Raw genomic sequence first — 20,657 nt, forward strand, 5'->3', positions numbered from 1 at the left:
GCCTGAGGAGCTCAGCCCAGGCTGACAGTGAGACCAGGCAGGCCCACAAGAAGAACTGTCCCTTTGAGCAGGGATGCAGACAAGAAATGAGGGCCAGAGACTGAACCCTGGAGGGACATGGAAATTCTAGACGGATGCCCAACTGCAGATGCGATTGTATTTGTGACTGTACATCACTTGCACAGGCAGCTCTGAGCTGAAGGAACGTCGTGTGCTCCGGATGCCTGTGTGCTGAGCCCACGAGCGGGGGCCAGGTGCAGTGTGGGCACGGCTGTCCCTGTCACAGCCAGCACCCAGCAGAGCAGTCACTGGTCCTGTGCAAGATTTAACAACCTGGGGAGCAGCCGTGCCCTGTCAGCCATCACGAGCTGGGACCCCTATTCTCCTTTCCTTTCCTCTCCCTGCGAGAGACCAACTGACCAGTCATTTTATCCTCCCAGTGTCTCAGTCAGCCTCTGTTTCTAACCAGGCGCTTTTTATCCTGCCCCCGATTCTGTGGAAAGTTATTTAAAATCCTTCCCCCCCCCCCCGACACTTGTGCCCAGCAAGGTTGCCCTCTCATTTCCTTGTCGGAATCCTGTGCAGTGGGAGTCCTTGCAAGGGGTCCTGTGGGGTGGGGACAGCCCTGGATAGGGACAGAGGCAATGACACTCTGGGACTACCCAGCATGCTGGACATGTGACATTCTCAGAGCAACCTGGTGGAGACACAAGTGTGTGTGTGTGTGTGTGTGTGTGCGCGCGCATACAGGCATGTGTGCATGTTTGTGTGTCTATATGTGTGTGCGCGTGTGTATGTGTGTGCGTGTGTAACTCTCTTATCTCTCATTACCCTTGCATGGCTGGGCAGCCCGAGACCAGCCTGACTGGTGCTTCCCTGTATAAAATCTCCTTTTCCTTATGGCTGTCTGAGGGGCTGTGTCCTTGTTTGTCTGCTCTGCTGGCTCCTGGGGAAAGGCCTGAATTTTCAGACTATTTTCCTTCATTTTTCGAGCCCTTGGAGGTCCTTGCAATCTCAGAACGTGTTTGGGGGTCCCCAGGAGAGTGTGCAGAGCGCCTGTCCTGTTAGCAGTTTGGAGGGGTCCCTTTTGTCCACTCTGTTTCCTGGGAAGGATGTTCAGCACCAAGGGCTGGGGGAGCAGGTGGGCGAGCCACTCTCTCTGCAGCTGGGCATTTGTTTCCATTTCCTTATTTAAATTTAAAATGTATTTAAAATTAAATTTTATTTAAATGACAGAATCACTGCTTTCCTCAGCAACCCCATCCCAAGATCCTGGTTTCTAAGGAATCTTTGAAGATCCCAGCATCCCCCACTTCTCCTTCCTGCCCACCCACTGCCCACAGTGTGGCCCCAAGGGCACCCCTCCACCCCACACTCTCCTCAACAGGTCGGGGTGGGGCACAGCTGGAGGGAAACCAGGAAGGAGGTTACCTCTGCTGCTACTTTTACGAAAGTATCTTTGGTGGCGACAATCTTCTTGTCCCTCTGACTGTGAAGGACCTAGTTTTGTGTCCGTAAATATACTAGCAAGCAAGTCAGACTTGGGTAGATCAATTCACGCCGTTTGGGCAGCAGGATGCCTGTTGTGAGTGCACCGGAGGGACGTTGGGCAAGGAGTGCAGCAGTTACAGGAGGAGGCGCTGGGGTCAGCCTGCCCCTGGGGCGCCCTGTAGAGGTTGTGGCGCCCTGTAGAGGCTGGGGCTCACTCCTGAGGGCTGAGGAGGCCGGAAGAGGGGGCCTCCATCCTGTTCACTTCTCCAACTTGGTCTGGGGGCTGGGGAAGCGGGAGCATCCTTTCAGCTCCTGGCCTCAGAGTGCCTGCCTTTCTGCAAATCTTGGTGGGCTGAGGTTCCCGGGAAGCCTCCTTCCTGGAGGAGCCCCGCAGAATGTGCTCCCTGGTTGCTGTGGTGAAGGCGGGGGGGGGGGGCTCTCTATTGCGACTACCCCAGATTCCCACCCAGTGGGGGACAGAGGAAGGAGGTTTGCCTCCCTAGCCAGCTCACCTCCTGGCCCTGGGATGGAGGGGACAGCGTTTGCTCTCAGGACCAGTTAGGAAGTCCAGGTGGGTCCTGCCCTCAGCTCCCCCACTGCCATCCCCCGACCCACCTCCTGGGGGCCAGGCGAGGCCTCTGTGCCCGGGCCGTGGGGCAGGAGCAGAGGTGGTCAGCCTTAGCCGTGTGACCCTGCCCGCCATCCCCTGCTGTGGACAGTGTCAGGCGCACAGCAGTCCCCAAGCCCTGGTCCCGCTGCCTTGAGGAGGAATAGGTTCGCTCTTCTGCGGGAGAGGATGGGCTTCTTGGGCCTGTGAGATTTCAGCTAGGCCAGAGCTTTCTCCGCAGACTCCAGCCTCCCGAAGCTCCCCTGGCCTTGCCCTCTGCCATCAGTCAGGTCATTATCACGTGGGCATTTGCCTTCCCACTCTTGCAATCTTCCCCCACGTCGCCTCCTTTTCTGCTCTCTTTTCCCTTGTAAATTTGTGGCTTCAGAAACTCTACTGCCCTCTCTTTGGAGGGATTTCTGTAGAGAGGAAGGAAGTCCCGACCACGGTCGCTGAGTGAACTGGGGCTGTGGAGTAGGATGCTCTTTTGTTGGTTTCTTTTTTTTCTCTTTGCTCTAACGGGTATGTATTTCTCTTATTTTGACCAAAATTGATAAACCTACATATAAAACAAACCCATCATTAGCTATCGCCATTGTTCCAACAGCAGAGGGCAGACACCCGATTTTATACATCTGGGCATCTCTGACGGGGATGGATCCTAAACCATTTGTAAGACTGTGTTGTGTCATGACTTAACTGGAAACATTTTTTCCCTTCATAGTGGTAGAAAAAATAACAGCATGCTTCCTATTGACTGTGTTTTCTATGTTCCAATATTTTATAGGTGGAAAATAAATTAGGAATGTAAAAAAATACGGAAGAGTTATAAAATAACCTGACAAATTCTTAAAATGACAAAACAATTCTACAAATAAATAAAGGACTAGAAACAGCCCCTGATGATCCCCATCACCAACACTAAATAATAAACAAAAAAATAAAATTTGAGGACATTCTGTTTTGGCTGAATCTTTTCAGGCATGCTTTCATGTTGACCAGCATTCCAAATGATGTTCTTCAAAAGCTCCAGCACTTACAAACTCTCCCTTAATTAAACATTAAGTGGATGGTTAAGAGATTGTAATATTAGTTGCATTGTCTGATTAAAGCAGATTTCTTTAGTATCCTTGAACCTCCTTCTAGATAACAGATTCAATCTGAATAGTCAAGATTCTCTCCTAGTAAATCAAGATGTGTTTCCATGGAAATAGTTTCCATGGAGATATATATATATATATATATATATATATATATATATATATATATAATCTTATCTCTCTCTCTCTCTCTCTCTCTATATATATATATATATATATATATATATATAGAGAGAGAGAGAGAGAGAGAGAGAGAGAGAGGTCTCCTGTGAAACTAAATGATGCATATCTTCTTATGTTGCACATCTTCTTATGTTGAACATCTCATAACCAAGAACCCATGTCAAGCAGCTTACCATCTGTTTTCTTCTAGGAGTTTTAGGGTTTCAGGTTTTATCTTCAAGTCTTTAATCCATTTGGAGTTAATTTTTGTGGAAAGTGTAAGATAGGGGGCCAGAGTCATTCTTTTTCATATGGCTGTCCAGCTTTCCCAACACCATTTGTTGAAGAGACCGTCTTTTCCCCATTGTATATTTTTAGATCCTTTGTCATAAATTAATTGACCATATATGCATAGGTTTATTTCTGGGCTCTTTATTCTGTTCCATTAATCTACGTGTCTGTTTGTATGCAATACCATACTGTTTTAATTACTATAGGTTTGTAATATAATTTGGAATCAAGAAGTATGATGCCTCCAGCTTCATTCTTCTTTCTCAATATTGCTTTGGCTGTTTGGGGTCTTTTATGGGTCTGTGCAGATTTTAGAATTGTTCTATTTCTGTGAAAAATACCATTGGAATTTTGATAGGGATTGCATTGAATCTGTACATTGCTTTGGATAGTATGGACTTTTTAATAATATGAATTCTTCCAGTTAATAAACACAAAATATCTTTCCACTTATTTGTGCTTTCTTCAATTTCTTTCATTAATGTCTTGTTTTCAACATATAGATCTTTCACCTCCTTGGTTAAGTCTGTGTCTAGGTATTTTATTCTTTTTGATACAATTGTAATGAGAATGTTTTCTTAATTCTCTTTCTGATAGTTTGATATTAGTGTAAACAAAGGCAACAGGTTTTTGCATATTGATTTTGTATTCTGCAACATTACTGAATCATTGATTAGTTCTAATAGCTTTTGATGGAATCTTTAGGGTTTTCTATATATAATATTATGTCATCCGCAAATAGTGGCAACTTACTTCTTCCTTTCCAATATGGATGATTTTTATTTCTTTTTCTTGCCTAATTGCTGTGGCTAAGACTTCCAGTACTGTGTTGAATAAAAGTGGTGAGAGTAGACATCTTTGTCTTGTTCCTGATCTTAGACGAAAAGCTTTTGGCTTTTCACCACTGAGTATGATGTTAGCTGTGGGCTTGTCATATATGACCTTTATTATGTTGAGGTATGTTCCCTCTATACCTACTTTGTCGAGAGTTTTTACCATAAATGGGTGTTGAATTTTGTCAAAGCATTTTCTGCATCTATTGAGATGATCATATAATTTTTATCTTTCATTTTGTTAAAATGGTGTATCATGTTGATTGATTTAGGGATGTTGAACCATCCTTGCATCCCTGGAATAAATCCCACTTGATCATGATGCATGACCCTTTTAATGTATGGTTGAATTAGGTTTGCTAACATTTTGTTTTGGATTTTTGCATCTATGTTCATCAGGGATATTCGCCTGTAATTTCCTTTCCTGGTGGCATCCTTGTCTGGTTTCATATCAGGATGATGCTTGCCTGGTAAAATGACTTTGGAAGTGTTCCCTCCTATTCTAATTTTTGGAAGAGTTTGATGAGGATTGGTATTAATTCTTCTCTGAACGTTTGGTAGAATTCACCAGTGAAGCCAGCTGGTCCTGGACTTTTGTTTGCTGGGAAGTTTTTATTTACTGGTTAAATGCCCTTGCTAGTAAGATTTTCTATTTCTTCATGATTCAGCTTTTGTAGGTTGTATGTTTCTAGGAATTTATCCATTTCTTCTAGGTTGTCCAATTTGGCATATAATTGGTCATAGTAATCTCTTATGACACGTTGTATTTCTATGGTATCAGCTTTAACTTCTCTTTTATTTCTGATTTTATTATTTGAGTGCTCTGTCTTTCCTCTTGGTGGGACTAGCTAAAGGTTTGCCAATTTAGTTTATCTTTTCAGAGAACCAGCTCTTAATTTCGTCGACCGTTTCTATTGTCTCTTTAGACTCTATTTCATTGATTTCTACTCTTTGTTATTTCCTTCCTTCTACTGACTTTGGGTGGCTGCATTTTAATATTCAGCTTAGAGCGGGGAGAGGAGGGTTTTAATGGAATACCATCCTGGCATGTGCACTAGGCTAAGGAAGGGTGAGGGGTTTCCGAAGGTAATTGAAATGTTTCTTAATTGGAGTATCTTCTTACACTGCTTTCTGTTGGTATAGCTCACATCTGTGTGGTCCACAGGCCATGGAGTGTTCCTGGCAAGTCATATTTCTGTTGCCATTTAAAACCTTTTTCCTTCCCCCTAAAGGCAGGTCTCACAAAAAGAAAAGATGCCTCCATTGTGGTTAATAAGGAGGGAGACTCCAAAGGTAGTTTGGGTCATCTGAGTTAGGAGTTCGGCTGCTACACGTTTGACTAGCTCTGCATCTCTCCACTGTCACACGCCTGCCGTCATTAGTCTTGGTAGTGATGGGCTCTTTCAATTATTATTACTTTAGCTCTGTAGCTGTTATATTCTATACATTTCATATACTAATACATGTGATTTCATGAATGAAAAGGCAAAAACCGCTTCTGGACGTTCTGGATACACACAGATTTCAAGGAGCCTGTGCTGGCTCTCGGTAGCTGTGCCGTGTTTGACCTGATGGAAGGTTGGTTCCTTAGACTGGGTTTGTCTCTGGCCGCAGAAATACATCCTTTCGGAACGATGCAGTCGTGTCCTGTCAACTTTAGAGGGAACACGCTCGCCGTAAAAGTAGCAATTTTGTATTTGGTTTTGCGAAACAGAACTTTCTTTGAAAACGTTAAACCTGACCTTGGAAAACACTGCAGTGGGACTGAAGCATCACCAGTGAATCGAAACCAACTGCAAAGTGCTTTTTCGTTGCCTGTTTGGTGGTGGATCTGAAGCAACATCCCAAGCAGCGCCAGGCGGTGGTGGCGTCTCTGCGGCTCGAAGGTGTGGACGGTGTGGAGGAAGGATCCGGCACTGCAGGGTCAAGCTGGGCTAGGGCCCTTCTCCTACCACGTACTACTCCTGCAAACCTGGGCTGGCCCTGTAATCGCCTTGGCCTTATTTTTGTCATCCGTAACATATGGGCTTTGCTGACTTTCCATCGAGTTAATTAGATGACTTGTATCAAACACCCAGCACATTCCAATCTATTAAAAATTTCCATAAAGTGCCTGAAAACTGTTGTCACAATACATATCGTAAGGCATCGTGAGACGGCAGAAGAAATTTGTCCACATGATTTTATTGAGAACAGAGACAGATTGAAGTTATCTGTCACTTAAATGTCTACAAATAGGGACAAGAGGCTTGGGTCAGGCTAAGGGTCCACCCAGTCTGTGCCTTAACAGAACCTATCCCGCTGACTTAGTCTCACGGTCACGGTGAAGGCCAGCTCCCCGAGCACTGTCGAACTGTGTCAGACCACAGTCAGCTCTGTCTGTCTGTGACCCCCTCTTTAGCCCTCGGGTTTCTGGAGCTGGGGGCTTGGGCTAAAAGCCCAGGACTGATGTGAGGGTCATGGGCTGAAGAGAACAAACTTAAGGGAAGACACAGCTCATCCAGGTGAAGAGGCAAAGAAGAGGCCAGAGACTCCAGAAACCACCGGAAATGGCCAATTCTCTTGTACAGAGGTAAACTCTGGGGGTAATTCTGAGAGTTGACAGGACACACAAGGACACAGAGGGGACAATTATCCAGAATTCACCCAGGGGAAAGAGAGTGAACCTCAAAGACTCTTCTTGCCAGAGTTAAGCAGAAACTGGGAGAACATATTAATAAGTGATTGACGGTGATTGGTGGGTGGGGTGACATCCGGGCCACACACACTGGCCAGGGCTTGCTCATGCCCACTCAGCTGACCCTCAGGATGAGTGACTCCCGGGTAAGTTCTGTGAGACACCGAATCAGCAGGGACATTTGGTTAAAGATCTCATGCTTTGCCTATTGAGGTGGGAGAATGAGCTGAGAAAAATTTTCTGGCCAAACACGAATTAGCCAGAAATAATAATTAAATTATATCATGCCTACAGCAAGAAAAAGAATCCTTTTGCAATTTTAGCATAGTAAAATAAATAAAAAAGTAAGCCAGTACGCCTTATACAGCATTTTGCTAATGGCCTAAGAGGGAAAGTCAGTTCAGAAATGCGAGGACGGCTGGAGTAGTGGGTCATTAGTTTCTCTTTATCATAAGGTTCATCAGTGACAAAAATTTAAATTCTGAATCCATCACCCACGATTTAGAATGGGCCCTGATCTTCACATTTCCAAGAGAAGGGAACTTCTTCAACAGGCTTGTCTGTCCTGTAGGGACTGTTTGGAAAACACTGAGCTGATTATTTCCTGTCTTAATTTTGAACTAAGTGAATGTATTCTTTCTAACACTGCACCCATCTGGTATCCATGCCAGTAATAACTTTCCTGGAGACGTGAGAATGACAGACAGACATAACTATTTCCCAGTGTTTTTAATAAATGTATTATTTTTCTCCATAAAAATGGAAACTGCTTGTCTCCCAACTCTACTTCCAGCTTCTCTCAGAAGCTAGCACTTGGCATCCAGGCCCCTGTGAGCACCTCCGGCCTGAACCGACAGTCTTTGGATCTTTGGACGATACATTTCATTTATCTTTCTGGACTTCCTGAGGTTTTGTTGTGAATACGTGAGACATGTGTTGAGCTTCTTGAATCAAAACCTAGAGAGCCATGGGGGTTTCTTCTGCCCCCTCCCCTGCTTCTCCCTACCTCAAAGGAGGTGCAGTAGAAAAGCCAGAATGGCAAGTTTTGGCATCTGGGGTCTGGTCCTGCCTTTGTTGCTCATGTGCTCTGGCTAAGACATTTGCCCTCCTTTGCTTTGTTCTTCATCTTGAAGTTGTGAGGGTGAATGAATGAACATGCGTTCAATCTTCTGACTTCTATAGAAAAGTGCACAATAGCAAATAAGTATTTCAGCCATCGGCTTGTAGTTCTCTCAATAAAGCAGAAAGGAAAAACAAAATTTTTAGCGGCGAATGCTTTGAAAGGTTTCACATGCAAATTTTCCTCTTTGGATGATCTTAGAATTAGCGGTATGCAGTATTTCCTTTGTATTTTTACCTCGATTTTTGATGAACGTTTCCTACCAGTGTTCCTTGGTTACTTTGCCATTTACAGCTGCTCTGCTCACCTGTTTCTCAGACCCAAGAGCAGTCCCAGTTTTATTATAATTTCCTTCTCAAGCCAGGAGGAATGTGTTTAAGTACTTAATAGATCTTCTGGGCTCTGGAATTTGAAGGAGAATTCACAGAGCCGCCCTCTCTCAAGAGGAGATACTTTCCTTCCCCATCTTTCCATGGCTCTATGTGTGTCGCTTTCCTCCTGAAAATACCAAGATCTCTACCTCCCTCCCCTGTGTGGGACCCAGGGGTTGGAACAGCCCTGCCTTTGTCTCAACAGCCAGGCCCCAAATCTGCGGATACAGCCCTGCCCACCCCCCAACTCATTGCCAAAGCTTCGGATTAAACATGGGGTTAAAAAATCCGATTTGGATTTTCTGTTTTGTTCTTTTTCTCAGTGCCCCTGACAAGTCAATTGAAGCATTGTTCTTGCAAATCTTCACTCCTCTGGTTTTCTGTGGGAGCTAGAATTAGGGCTCTTTCCTGTAAAGCCGTAAGCCAAGGAGAAACTATTTCAGCAATGTTGTCTGCAATGGATACTGTCCAGAGCGCAGAATTCTCTTGGTTTCCCACCAGTCTCCACCGACGAGTCTGCAACATCTACACCCCCCGTGCTTGCTTCAGAAACACCTGAAACGCTTTCAAAGCAGGCACGTTCCCGCCAGCCACACTTGCCCCAGGTCACTGCTACGTGTAAGTCAGACCCGAGATCTTTAGGTCCCTAAAAGCCCCCGAGTGGATTCACCTGCAGAAAAATGCTGTAGGTGCGCCACGCTCCTTGAACCTTTTGGGTGGTGTTGCGTGTTGTGCTGACAGCTGCCCTTACTGGAGAGCCAGCTAATCACTCAGCAAATTTGAGAGGCGACAACCTGGGCTGGACGAGGTTGCATGAGAGCCCAGAGTTCCAGGAGACCGAGGATGGCTGGGGACTGACCTAGGCTTCGAGTTAACTCTGTGGGATGCACCGGTCACTAGAGCCGTTCTTGCGCGGACCGGGTCAGGGCCCTGGGATGGGAGGAGGGCGATGCGCATCTTGTGGTCGTGCCGGGGATCCTCCCAGGGTGCGCGCGCGTTGGCGTGGGCACGCGTGTGCGTGTGTACACGCGTGTGCGTGTGTGTGCGCGCGTGTGCGCGCGTGCAGGGAAGGAGGCAGGCGCACGCAGCACCCGCGGGATACAGCACAGCCCTGGGGGCCCCCTCTCCATCTCCTGCTGCCGCAGACCCGCGCCGGGGCGGCCCCTCGGCAGAGCGGGCGTCCAACCTCAGCGAGCGGGGCGCGGCGGCGGGCGCGGGGGGTGGGGCTGGGGGGCGGGGGGGAGGGAGGAGGGCGGGCGGGCGGGCGGGCGGGAGGAGGATCCGGGAAGCTCGGCAGTTATTTGACAGGAGCCAGGGAAGCCGCAGAGGACGCGGAGGACCGCCGGGTGCCGGGAGGGCAGCTGGTTGAGTCCGGGCCTCCCGGAGCGCTGGGGAAGAGGACCCCGAGCAGCCCCTCCGCCGGCTCCCCGGCCGCCGTGCCAGCGCGCAGGGCGCGGCCGCTGCTCCGAGCGCCGCCCTCGCCCTCCGGGGCCGAGAGCCCCGCCGGCCCCGCGCCCGGTCACCATGCTGCTCCCCCGGCTCTGCTGGCTGCCGCTGCTCGCGGGGCTGCTCCCGCAGGCGCCCGCGCAGAAGTTCTCGGCGCTCACGGTGAGTCCCAGCCCGCGGGGACCTGGCGGTGGCGCCGTGCCGCCTCCTGCCGGGATCCGGCAGGGTCCCCGCGGTCCCCTCAGGCCGAAGCGCCCAGGCACGGGGAGCAGGTGACCCTCGGGGAGGTGGCGCCTCCTTCCGCCCGCGCGGCCGAAACAGGTGGGGCCTGGGCGGTTCGGCGGCGTGTGCGCGCGCGGGGCTGCTGGGGTCCCCCCGGCACGGGTGAGGGGCCGGGGGTGCGATCGGGGATACCGTGCCGCCCCAGCCACGGGGGGTGGGCAGGGCCTCGCGCGGAAACCAGGTCTCGGGACGAGGGCGCCGCCCGGCGGATTGTCCGAGGGCGGCCCCAGCGGGGCCTCGGCACCCACCCGGCCCGGTGTGTCCCGGGCTCGGCTCTCGGCGCGCGGCCGCGCGGACCGCGTGGCGCTTGCCTGCCGAGGGGGCCCTGCTCGTGGGCCCCGCAAGTTTCGCCTGACCCTCCCGGAGACCCTCCCTACGTGAACTTGGAGGAAGCAGATGACACGACAAGTGAACATTGTCTTCCTTCCTGCTTAGAGCAGGCAGAAATTGGGGGCCCCCGGGGGCTCCGCGTCCTGCGCTCCCCGGCCCCGGGGCCCCGCGCCGGGTGTACCGAGCGCCAGGGTCACCGCGCCGACCGCGGCGGCTTTTGCTTTCTTAGCTGCGACTTCTCGGCGGGGCCCGGCCGCCCGGCGCGCAGTGCCAAGCGCGGAGCTCCGCGCAGGGGCCGAGCCAAGCCGCCGGCCGCCGGCTGGTCCCTGGTGTCCCAGCCCCCGGCTCGGGCAGACCTCGTGGGCTTGCAGTGTTTGCAAACCCATAATTAATGCAATCTGCAGAAACGAAAACATTCCACTTAAATGTGTTTTTGAACAAGTGCTTGAGAAAACACGAAGGGAGAGAGAACACCTCTGGTGGGGAGATGCTTTTAAGTGGCCGGGGACTCGTCCTGAAGGCGTTTATTGTATCGAAAATACCGACGGGTGAGATGGGCTGCAGTCGGGTTCTGCTTTTCAGCAACGCTCAAGCAACCCCCGAGTCTCTTTTTCATTTTTTTTTTCTTTCCTTTCGAGCAGTACCAGGAGGGAGTTAGTGAGTTCACGGTTCATACCTAAAATTCTTCTGGGGTCCCTGCCTTGTGTCTCACAAATGACTTGTAGATTAGAAACTGCTAACTGGAGCTTGAAGGAGGTTTTCACACGCTCAGCTTTCCCTGTAGAGCCTTTATCTCCGCAGAGGGGCGGTGGAGCAAGCCTTGCTCGATGTATCCGTGTGTCTATCCATCTATACACACACAGGCGCTTAGACGCCCTCCCCCGCCATAGCGCATGCAAGGCCGCAGAGAAACAGACCAAGTCTCAAAATGAGACCCCACGTTTCTTCCAGAGATGAAGCAGCAGGTTGTCCATGGTGGCCACAGATTTCCTGAAAGTGCCCAGGGTACACATCATCTGGGTGCTCCCCTGGGGGAACCTCCTGGGTTGGAAAAGCAGAATAGGGCGTTAGTTATTGGAAAAACTGAAATCTCTACAGGTTTTCTTCTCTTTTCTGCCCTCCACTCTTCTTCGTTAAGCATTTACTTTAAGCCCCTCGTACTTTGCCTTCCCAAGGCTGCTCTCAGGAGTTCCCGGGTGGCAGTGATGCCAGCTACAGGTGGGATTCTTGTGCAGAAATGGTACATATGTGGCCCCCTTTGACTGTACTTCCTGAGGAAACCTTTTGCCTTACAACTGCTTTTGCAGATAAAGCGCTGTGCTGCCTTCGCGCCCAGGAGAAAAGCTTAAAGCCACGACATATTTTGGCAAACTCCCCCCGCCCCCCGCTATCTAAGACATCAAGAAGTTTTGCTGATGGGCCGTGAGGGAATGTCGGAGGTGCTGGATTTTCTGTGGTGCTCATCTCTTTTCAGATCGTTTCCCAGTATTGGGGGATCTCTTGTTTCCAGAGCAATGGCTTTCTCTCTGCAAGATTTACATCTGATCTTTAATAAATCAGAGAGACAGTGCCCGTCCCTGGGAGACTGGGAGTGACCACTAGAAGTCGTCTGGACGTGTGGCCCGAGGCGAGTTACTTAGCTTTCTTCATTTTCAGTGTTCCTATCTGTAAAGTGGGGATGAAGCGATACCCTGCGTTTAGCGCGTTGCCGGGATTAAAGGTAAGGCGTTTGTGCACGAACCCGGCCTGTGTCTGCTCTGTAATTCACCTTATTCCTGACAGCAGCCATGCCGCTGGGCCCGATGCCATGGTTTTCACAGGTGTCTGTGTCACTCAGGTGTGGGGACACTGGCCTCACGGGGGTTCTGTCTGTCAGGGGCGTGTGTGTAGAGCACAGGGCTTTGCTCTGGGTGAGTACGAGCTTTACTGAGGTGGATGGTGTCTGCGTGGACGGGCAAGTGAGGAAACTCGCCCGTCTGCCCCCTTCTGTACCACCCTTTCTTCTCACGTAGAGACAGGAAGAGGCGCTGCCTCTGGGGGTTAGAAGCTTGTTGCTGGCTCCCCTGCGTGACGCCTTTGTTTTCCTCTCCCTATAGTGAAAGGTCTTAGTTTGGGGACAGTGCTGCCGGATGTGTCAGTGGGTTTGATCACCTCTGCTACTTGCTGTTTAAGACTAAGAGAATCTGCTTTGCTTGATAATTGTCTTTTTTCGCCACCAAAGTTATTCTTCAGAAATGGCACCTTTGTGTGTTTTCCTAGGACTTTCTGAGGGTTTGCCTAATCGCCTGGTCATCCGCGAGCCCCGTGTTGTTTCCAATCAGCAGACGGTGCTGTGAAGTGTATCGACCCTTCCCGAATCTTGGTCCCCCTCTGTTTCTTCCTTCTTCTTCTAAGGCCGGATCATGTCCATTTTTTCATGAGAATGGTTGACTTTTTAAAAAATTTCTGCTCATGGCCGAGACTAGGGAATACCTGCCAGTGTAAGTGGTCTGGTTACACATCATTCTACTCCTCAAAGATGATCGCATCATAGGGGCGGTTATACGGACTTAGACGGCCAGTAACCCCGGCCCTGGGTGTTTCCTTCCGGGCTGTGAGGCACAACGTGCCCCGTGACCCCTTCCCCGGAGTGTTTGCGGGGGGCAAGTGGATTGATTTTAGAGCTGCCTGAGGGGAACTCTGCCCACACTGAGGACGCAGAGGCCGACGGCCCCCCTTCTCATGTGGCTTCTGGCCACCGTGTCGATGCTCCCCCGGTTCCTGTCCACCACTGAGCTTTCTTTGCTCCCAGGGCACATTGTGTGTGTTTTCTCGTTGATCTCCCAGCAGCCTAACCAGCAGGGCTCTGCCGTGTCCATATTCCAGAGGCCCTGTTGGAGCCCCGGACACTGCCCTGATCCAGATGCTTAGAAATTCAACCCGAGGTTGTTTTTCTTCCCTAGGCAGGGTGGAGGGCTTCCCTGCACTGTTTGCTGCTGGGTCTCCTGTGAGAATGGTCCAGCTCGACCCTGCCCCTTCCCTCCCAGCCTGGCTGGCCTCCAGCACACGGCGAGGGCAAAGGACTTGTCGGTCGGGGAGACGTGTACCGACAGAGTTGCAGTGGCTGTTTTCCACCCCTGTGTGTATCTGTTTGCTTTGAAAGAGAAGGAAGGAGTTGGGAAGGCAGGATTTGCTCCCATATACATGTGACAGTGTGTCATTATTGGCACGAGAGGGTCTAATGTTGATGCTGCTGGGATGTTGGCGTGGCCCCGCCAGCTCCGGGCGACTGTGGACCATCCTGCTTGACGCTGTTCTCACTCACTGCCCAGGCTCTCAGGGAACGATTATGGTTTCTTTCTTCTCCCACTGCAAATGCGCTGAGTACATTTGCTGCTCTGGGAAGGCTGCGTTTCATTCATCAGCAGAAGACGGACCACGGAGGTGGTTAAGGAAAAGGAAACTAAACATCATCAAAATTTTCCAACCTAGAAGCCCATTTACATGGCGACTACAAACCCAAACATCTGGAGGAGTAACTTTAATTTTGATTTGAAATCAAGACCATAAATAAAAGTATAAGCAACTTCAGGCTATAACAAGACTGTGCAGTAAACGGGCATTGATCTAACCAACACAGGTCGCGATGGTTCAGAACAGAGCAGATTTCTAAGTAATTCTATATCAAAATAAGCCTTCCTGAGAGTCTAGGAATTTAGAATGAGGCTGTTATTAAGACTGGCAGTGGAACACTGGCTTAGAGGGCAAGGGTAACGTTTCATATGTTTGAATTAAAAGGTACACTATTCCGCACATACGAGTCATAGACGCAGAGTGATGAACTTCCAGGTAGATTTTGGAATTGGAGAAGAAAAATTAAGAGATAATTTTCTGAGTTCATTTATAGGAAACTAGAACGGTCACCTTTATGTTTCCCCAGTTGATGGTGTTGGTCATGGCACAAGATCCCCCTATTAATATCTGTCTCTCTCTAGAGCTTAAGTAACACTTAGTATATTGAGTATTTAACTGAAGCCCCAGAGAGGAAAGGTTTCAGAAAATGAAATCTTAGTTTCATACGGGCTAAGAAGAAGTTATTCTAAAGGGATAATCATAGGCATTCTTGTGTGGTTCTGTAGTCCCAGGCCGAAGACCAAAGAGCAAGGATTTGTAATAAGACGCAAATAAAGAGGCCAGTGAAATGGTCCCTCACATTTATACTGTCGTGATTGAGAAACAAGAAATTATAACCGGAAACTTGTACTAGCTGTCCAGATTTCATCAGAATTCTCAACAGGGAGGCCCTCTCGGGATGTCTAGTAACACTGTAATTATATTCAGGTTTTTATTACGTATGGCATACTGTGGGATATTAACCAATTAAACTGGCAGTTAAGGGAAGGTGCAATGTCAGTACAGTAAGTGAACTTTTTCTTCCTTCAACACGTATCTTCCCTCTTTTTACTTTCTTCTTTTCCCTGGTCATCTTTTTTCTTTATCTTTTAGGCCTCTGCCCAAATTACAATGAACTCCCTTTGCTTCTCCTGTGACCATTAATGTTACTGTTTCTTTTTTAGCGCTAGCTGAGATCCGTAAGAGGTTTTCTAGTTTCTTCCCCTCATACGCTTGCCCCTAAGAGCATCTGTAGGCCCCTCTACCGCGCTCCGGCCTGGTGCTGTGGGCAGGCCACTGCAGTCACTTTATCCCCAGCATCGTGTTACCGGCCCTGTCCATCAGCAAGCCCACGCCGACGGCAGAGTTTTAAAATGTTTTCGTCGGGGGGTAAGCCAACTCTTAGCATTTGAGGTTGCTGGCAAAGAGTCTTCCAATAATAGTGAAGTCCCAGAAAGCATGACGAGTTTAGATGCACACGGTCGTCTGTGGTGTTTGGTCCCTGGTCCAGAACACTTCAGGATGCACGGCAGAATCTATTAGGTCCATTTCATTTGGGATGTTCTCACATCTGTTGGGTTTTAGTCACAGCTGAAAGAACAAGTTCGTCACCTTGTTAGCCCCCAAATGCTCTAGTCTAGAGGTGGAGCTTGCCCGAGGTGGGTTGTTTTGTGTATTTATCTTTGACTCTGTTCCGTATAATCAAGGCTCCAGGAGCAAATGGGTCCAGCCTACCTACGAGATGACAGCATGGCAGACACGAGATTTCCTTCCTGGGATTAAGAAAATCTGTCTCATTTCCCATGGCTTTGCCTGTCCTGGTCAGGTCTATCCCATACCAGCCCCCAGCGGACTGAAAAAGACAGACCCTTCCCTAGCCCAGGCCACGGTGGCTTGTGGGGTGGGGCCTCGGGGCCTCGGGGCCTCGGAAGAGGGTGGCACTGGCTCTCGTCTGATCCAGACGTGAGTGCTGACTGCTGGGCAGTGGACGCCTTACTCCTGCCAGGGCGACACATTTCTCCGTTTCAATGAAAAGTGCATAAGAAATGTTTTTTTATTACTCTGAGGAATGATGAAAAAGTACATTGCCCAGTGGGAAGACTGTTGATTTTAATTTCTTAGGGCACCTTGTCCGTTGAGGACGGTGAGATGTGTGGTTGCCATGGTTACCTCTGGCGTGGCTGACCCGTCCGGTGACAACTCTGAGCGTGTTAGGTGTTGTCGCTCTGACGCATAACTCACGACTGAACCCTAGTGTTGAGGTTTTGACGTGTAATTGCTCTTTTCTCCCTTTCTTTGCTCATGTCTAAGTGCTTCTGGGGCCCAACTTCATCTTCAGAAGAGCCTGGCGTAGACTTGCCTTTTCCTCCTCGTATCTGGTTAACTGTTTCTGGTTACTCACATAACTAACTCAGGCACACGTTCATCTCTCTTCACGTGAACTCCATCCACATAATTGCACTTTCCTTGCGCTACGATAATTTTTCTTATAACGTTGAGAAAAAGAGACAAATGCAAAGACACATCACAGAGCCGCTCTGGGTCACTTCCTCAGTTTCGGACGTCACTGTGGGGTCGTTCCCTACATGACACATCAGATTCACATAAAGAGACGTCATAAGATACAGTCACGCCATTGATGAGAAGCACTCTTAAGTATGGAGCAGAGAGTACAAAATAAAATAATTCCGTTTATGCTTATCATTCTAAAAGACAATTCAAGAGGTCTGAACGAAGGTATCTAGCGGAATCTAGCGCACTGTCTGTTTTCAGTTGTCTATCAGTTCATTCCGCAGAGGACTTGGGTCTGTGTCATCAAGACTTAAAAAAAAAAGTACATTTAAAATTAATTTAAAAACTTGACCTTTGAAAGACAGAAGTGACTGTCCTGCGGTTTTGTGGTGGCTGCAGGCTTAAGACGGCCGAGTGAGTGGCATTTGGGAATTTCATGGCCAGCCTTGGGGTCAGGGTTCTGGGCAGCATGGCGCCCGGAGCCCTTCCTGTGACGTGACATCAGCTTTATACAGCAGGAGATACATGTGAAGGTTTCCCTCACTCCTTCTCAGAGATCAGCCACTTAAGTGTTTGCTGCCCCTGTTTTAAGGGACTGTCACCTTCTTCACAGGGAGGTGGCCGAGTCGGGGGCAGACAGACGGGGCTCAGTTCCTGTCATGTCCACCGCTGGTCAGGGCTCTGCTCTCAGGGCCGGGCCCGTCTGTGCCAGAGGGCCAGGAGCTGTCGGCCAGGCCACTGTGGCTGTTGCGTTGCACGTGCTTGTGTCAGAGGAGGAGGAGAGGAAGGTCCGTTTCTCCCGTGGCACCAAACTGACCGTGACATCAGGGCCCTCGCCAAGGAAAGTCTAGGCCAGGAAGACCTTTGTCCTTGGGAAACAGATACGTGGAAAGTTTTAAACATTAAAAAGAGAGATAAGGAGAAATTCTGGTGCCCTGCACTAATGCCGTTGACTATGGAATAAAACCTGTCATCGGGAGGTTCTCCTTGGACCTGGGTACCCTGGAGGACCTTGCTTTTAATACAGGCTGAGAAGCACATAATCTTTAAAATTGTCATCTACTGATGAATCAACAGTTCACATCATCTGCTTTCCTTGGGCCACGTACTTAGGTATTTAAGGAAGATCACTAGGTCTTTGAAGCCCAGATGCCCTCCGTGCCTCTTCTGTATCTTCCTGTCCCGACCCTTTCCTCCCAGGCCCGGTTCCGTCTTCCCGTGTTGGAGGGACTCGGAAAGTGAGGTGCGTTACGGACATCCATGCCCACCTGCTCCCACTTCCCACCCTCCCTTCTAAGGCATCCCCGCAAGTTCCCCCTCTGCTTTCTGAACCAAGCTCCGCTCTGAGCCCTGGTTGGTCCACACCCTTTGACGAGCCCTCAGGATGAGACACGAGATCTCAACAGAGGAGCATAACCTTGCTTGATGACACTGGGGTGTGGTTGGCCCACTTGCCCAAGTCACTTTCTGAATCTGAGGTTCCGTTAAGCCAGTTCCCCCCCCACCCCCGCAGCACTGTTTCTTTGAATGTTTTGAACCCGTAAGTGGTGTATACATTATTCCTGTTAAAACTAGATTTGCGTCCTGACCCCGTTACCAGGTTGGAACTGGCCCCTCAGGCTCTCGTAAATCTGCTGAGCACTCCTCCACCTTCCTGTAAATGGGTTGGCCTGGGGACATTGAGGGAGGGGCTGGGACTCACTCCCAGGAGATGAGACCCAGGGCCTTTTGTCTCTGCTGCGAAGATTCCCTGCACCAGGAAATATCCCCAGGGGATTTGGGTACGTGCTCCGGAAAGAATCGGTGACTTAAAAATCATCAAACACTAACTTGGACTCCCAAGTACGCGTCCTGTGACTCTTACTCAGGCCCGGTATGGACACTTTGTGAAGGAAGGTGTTGGACCCGCTGCGAGTACTCAAGCAGTGCTGGTCTCCACCCGTGCTGCACCGCGCAGGGCTGCCGTCTCCTGGGCACACCGACTTGCTCTCCCAGCACCGGCGTGAGAACATCCCGCACGCGGACCGAAACTTCAGTGTAACGCAGTAAACGGTCTTTACAGCCTGCACTTTTCTCTTGTAAAGTAGAGAGAGCCGGTTTCCGGTGCTGCTAACAGCCCTGCCAAGCCGCCCTGTTCCTTTCGTGGGTGCGTGTGTTTTAAATTTTTGCAAACACCTCAGGGCAAGGAAAGTGAGTAACAGCTCTGACCTGAACGTACACGTCGACTAAGCTTGTAGCTTTGCAGGATCCACACATGATGGGCTCGTGCTCATCAGGTCTTCATTCTTCAGAGGTTTATCTTTTGGAGGGAGTTGCCAAAGCGAGATCTTTCTTTTCACTCGGAGATATAATCCAGGTGGAGTCACGAATCCCTTTCTCTGCGCCCGTGGCATCTCTCCGCCGTTTACACCCGGCTTGAGACGCAGGTGCGGCTCCAGGGGAAGCGCCTCTTCGTACTGTTCCGTCGCCGGCCACACGAGGGCGCCCGAGAGCAGCCTGCTCCGCCGGGGCGGGCGGGCAGGGGTCCGCGGGTGGGCTCGGGCTCCACCCCCCGCAAAGCTTCTGCCACTTGGCGACTTGGGTCGTCACCTAGCCTGGGTTCAGGCGCCACGTTCAACTTTACAGTTTTAGAGGTTTGACTCATGATGCAGGGACACTAAATTAGGGAATTAACAACCAAGGGACGTTTTTATTTGAGGTTTCCAGCAACTTTCTTTGGAAGTCTGGGATATGCAGGTTAAATTCAGGGCGATTACTCAAATACCAGGTAAGAGTGCTGTGTACCCGAGGCAGGATTTGGGCTTTAATAAATGAAGCCAGGAGAGATGCCCCAGTGGGCTGTCTGCTGGGCCCGGCTGCCGGCAGATGCAGTTTCCTTTCTGCCGCAAGATCTGGTCACTTAGTGAATGGATTTTATTTAGAGCAGTGGCTTCCCTTACTTGCAGGCTAAATTAATATTGTATTTCAGCGTTCTTTGGGGGTGGACGTTCTTAGACATGTCCATTTTATGATGGATTTTAACCCGAAAGAACATTAACTGCAGAAAATCAACAGTCTGTGCTCAGGCTTTCAAAGCCTGTCTTCCAGCCGCGCCTTTTCCCAATAAAATCTGCAAACTCGCTTTGTTGGGGGAGGCTCAGGGGAGGTGCGCCCCGGCCCCCGCTTCCCTCAGACACTTTCTTACCAACCTCTGGCCAGAAACCAGTTACATTTCTTTGCATCCAAAGATCTGAAGGTGGTTTAAAAAGTCCTAATTGGCCCCATTCAAATTCTCACCAACGTTCCCTGCCCTTGCCTCCTTTCTGCCGCCGTTTTCTTCCCTTGTTCGTTTTTTACATGACAGAGGAAGGCCAGCCTCACTGCCTGCAGCCGCGGCTGCAGGTCGTACCGCAGACGTTGGGCGGAGGGGCCATGCCCGTGTTCTGAGGTCCCTTCGCAGCTGTGACCTTTTCAGAACCTGGCTTATTTCCAGGCTCAGCCCGGCCTCTCCGTGGTCCCCGTGTCTATGAGGGGGACTCGGGGAGCCGGCAGGTGATGCTGGGTCCCAGAGGCTTCCTGAGACTCCGGGGGGCCTGGACGCCTGGCATCGCCCCTCTGCCCCCAGATGGCAGCGCAGTGGCGTGGACACGCCCCGGACGCTCTGTCCTGTCCCTGAGTGTGGAATCCTCGGTGTGGGCACACGTGCAGTGTCCCCCGAGTGCTGAGGTCAGGAAGTGGGCTGTGGGCTTAGGCCTGGGGAGGGGCCCCCTCAGGCCTTTCTTCCTGGGGACTGTTGCCACGTCAGCCCTGGTGCTCTTCTTATCCAACCCCCTAATTTAACACAAAAGGGTACAAGAATTTCATTGGCCAAGACATGGTAGAGAGTTAGTTAACCTCTGTGTCCCTCCTTCTCTGTGTGTCTCTGTCTCTCTCTGTCTCTCTCCAGCCCTCGGGCTTTCTGCAGTCTTGCACTGTGTGCACGTGGTCACTCCCAGCTGGCCTCGCCCTTCGTCCGCGCTGTGACCCTGCCAGGCTGCCTCCTGCCCACACCAGGGAGCTCGGCTCTCCGGTCAGGGCAGGGAGGA

General features: G+C 50.2%; 1 protein-coding gene across 2 annotated transcripts in view; it reads left to right on the plus strand.

Moving 5' to 3' along the window:
- The first annotated feature begins 9,932 nt into the window (after positions 1-9,932).
- The window catches only part of SMOC2 (SPARC related modular calcium binding 2), a 153,077-nt gene continuing 142,352 nt past the window's right edge, over positions 9,933-20,657 (plus strand). For both annotated transcript variants that reach the window (XM_030852932.2, XM_030852933.2), the window contains exon 1: positions 9,933-10,260. In XM_030852932.2, the coding sequence (XP_030708792.1) occupies positions 10,177-10,260 (84 nt within the window). In that variant the 5' untranslated portion in view covers positions 9,933-10,176. The remainder of the gene's footprint in view (positions 10,261-20,657) is intronic.

Source organism: Globicephala melas, chromosome 14 (assembly GCF_963455315.2).
Source record: "Globicephala melas chromosome 14, mGloMel1.2, whole genome shotgun sequence".
In the NCBI taxonomy this organism is placed as follows: Eukaryota; Metazoa; Chordata; class Mammalia; order Artiodactyla; family Delphinidae; genus Globicephala; species Globicephala melas.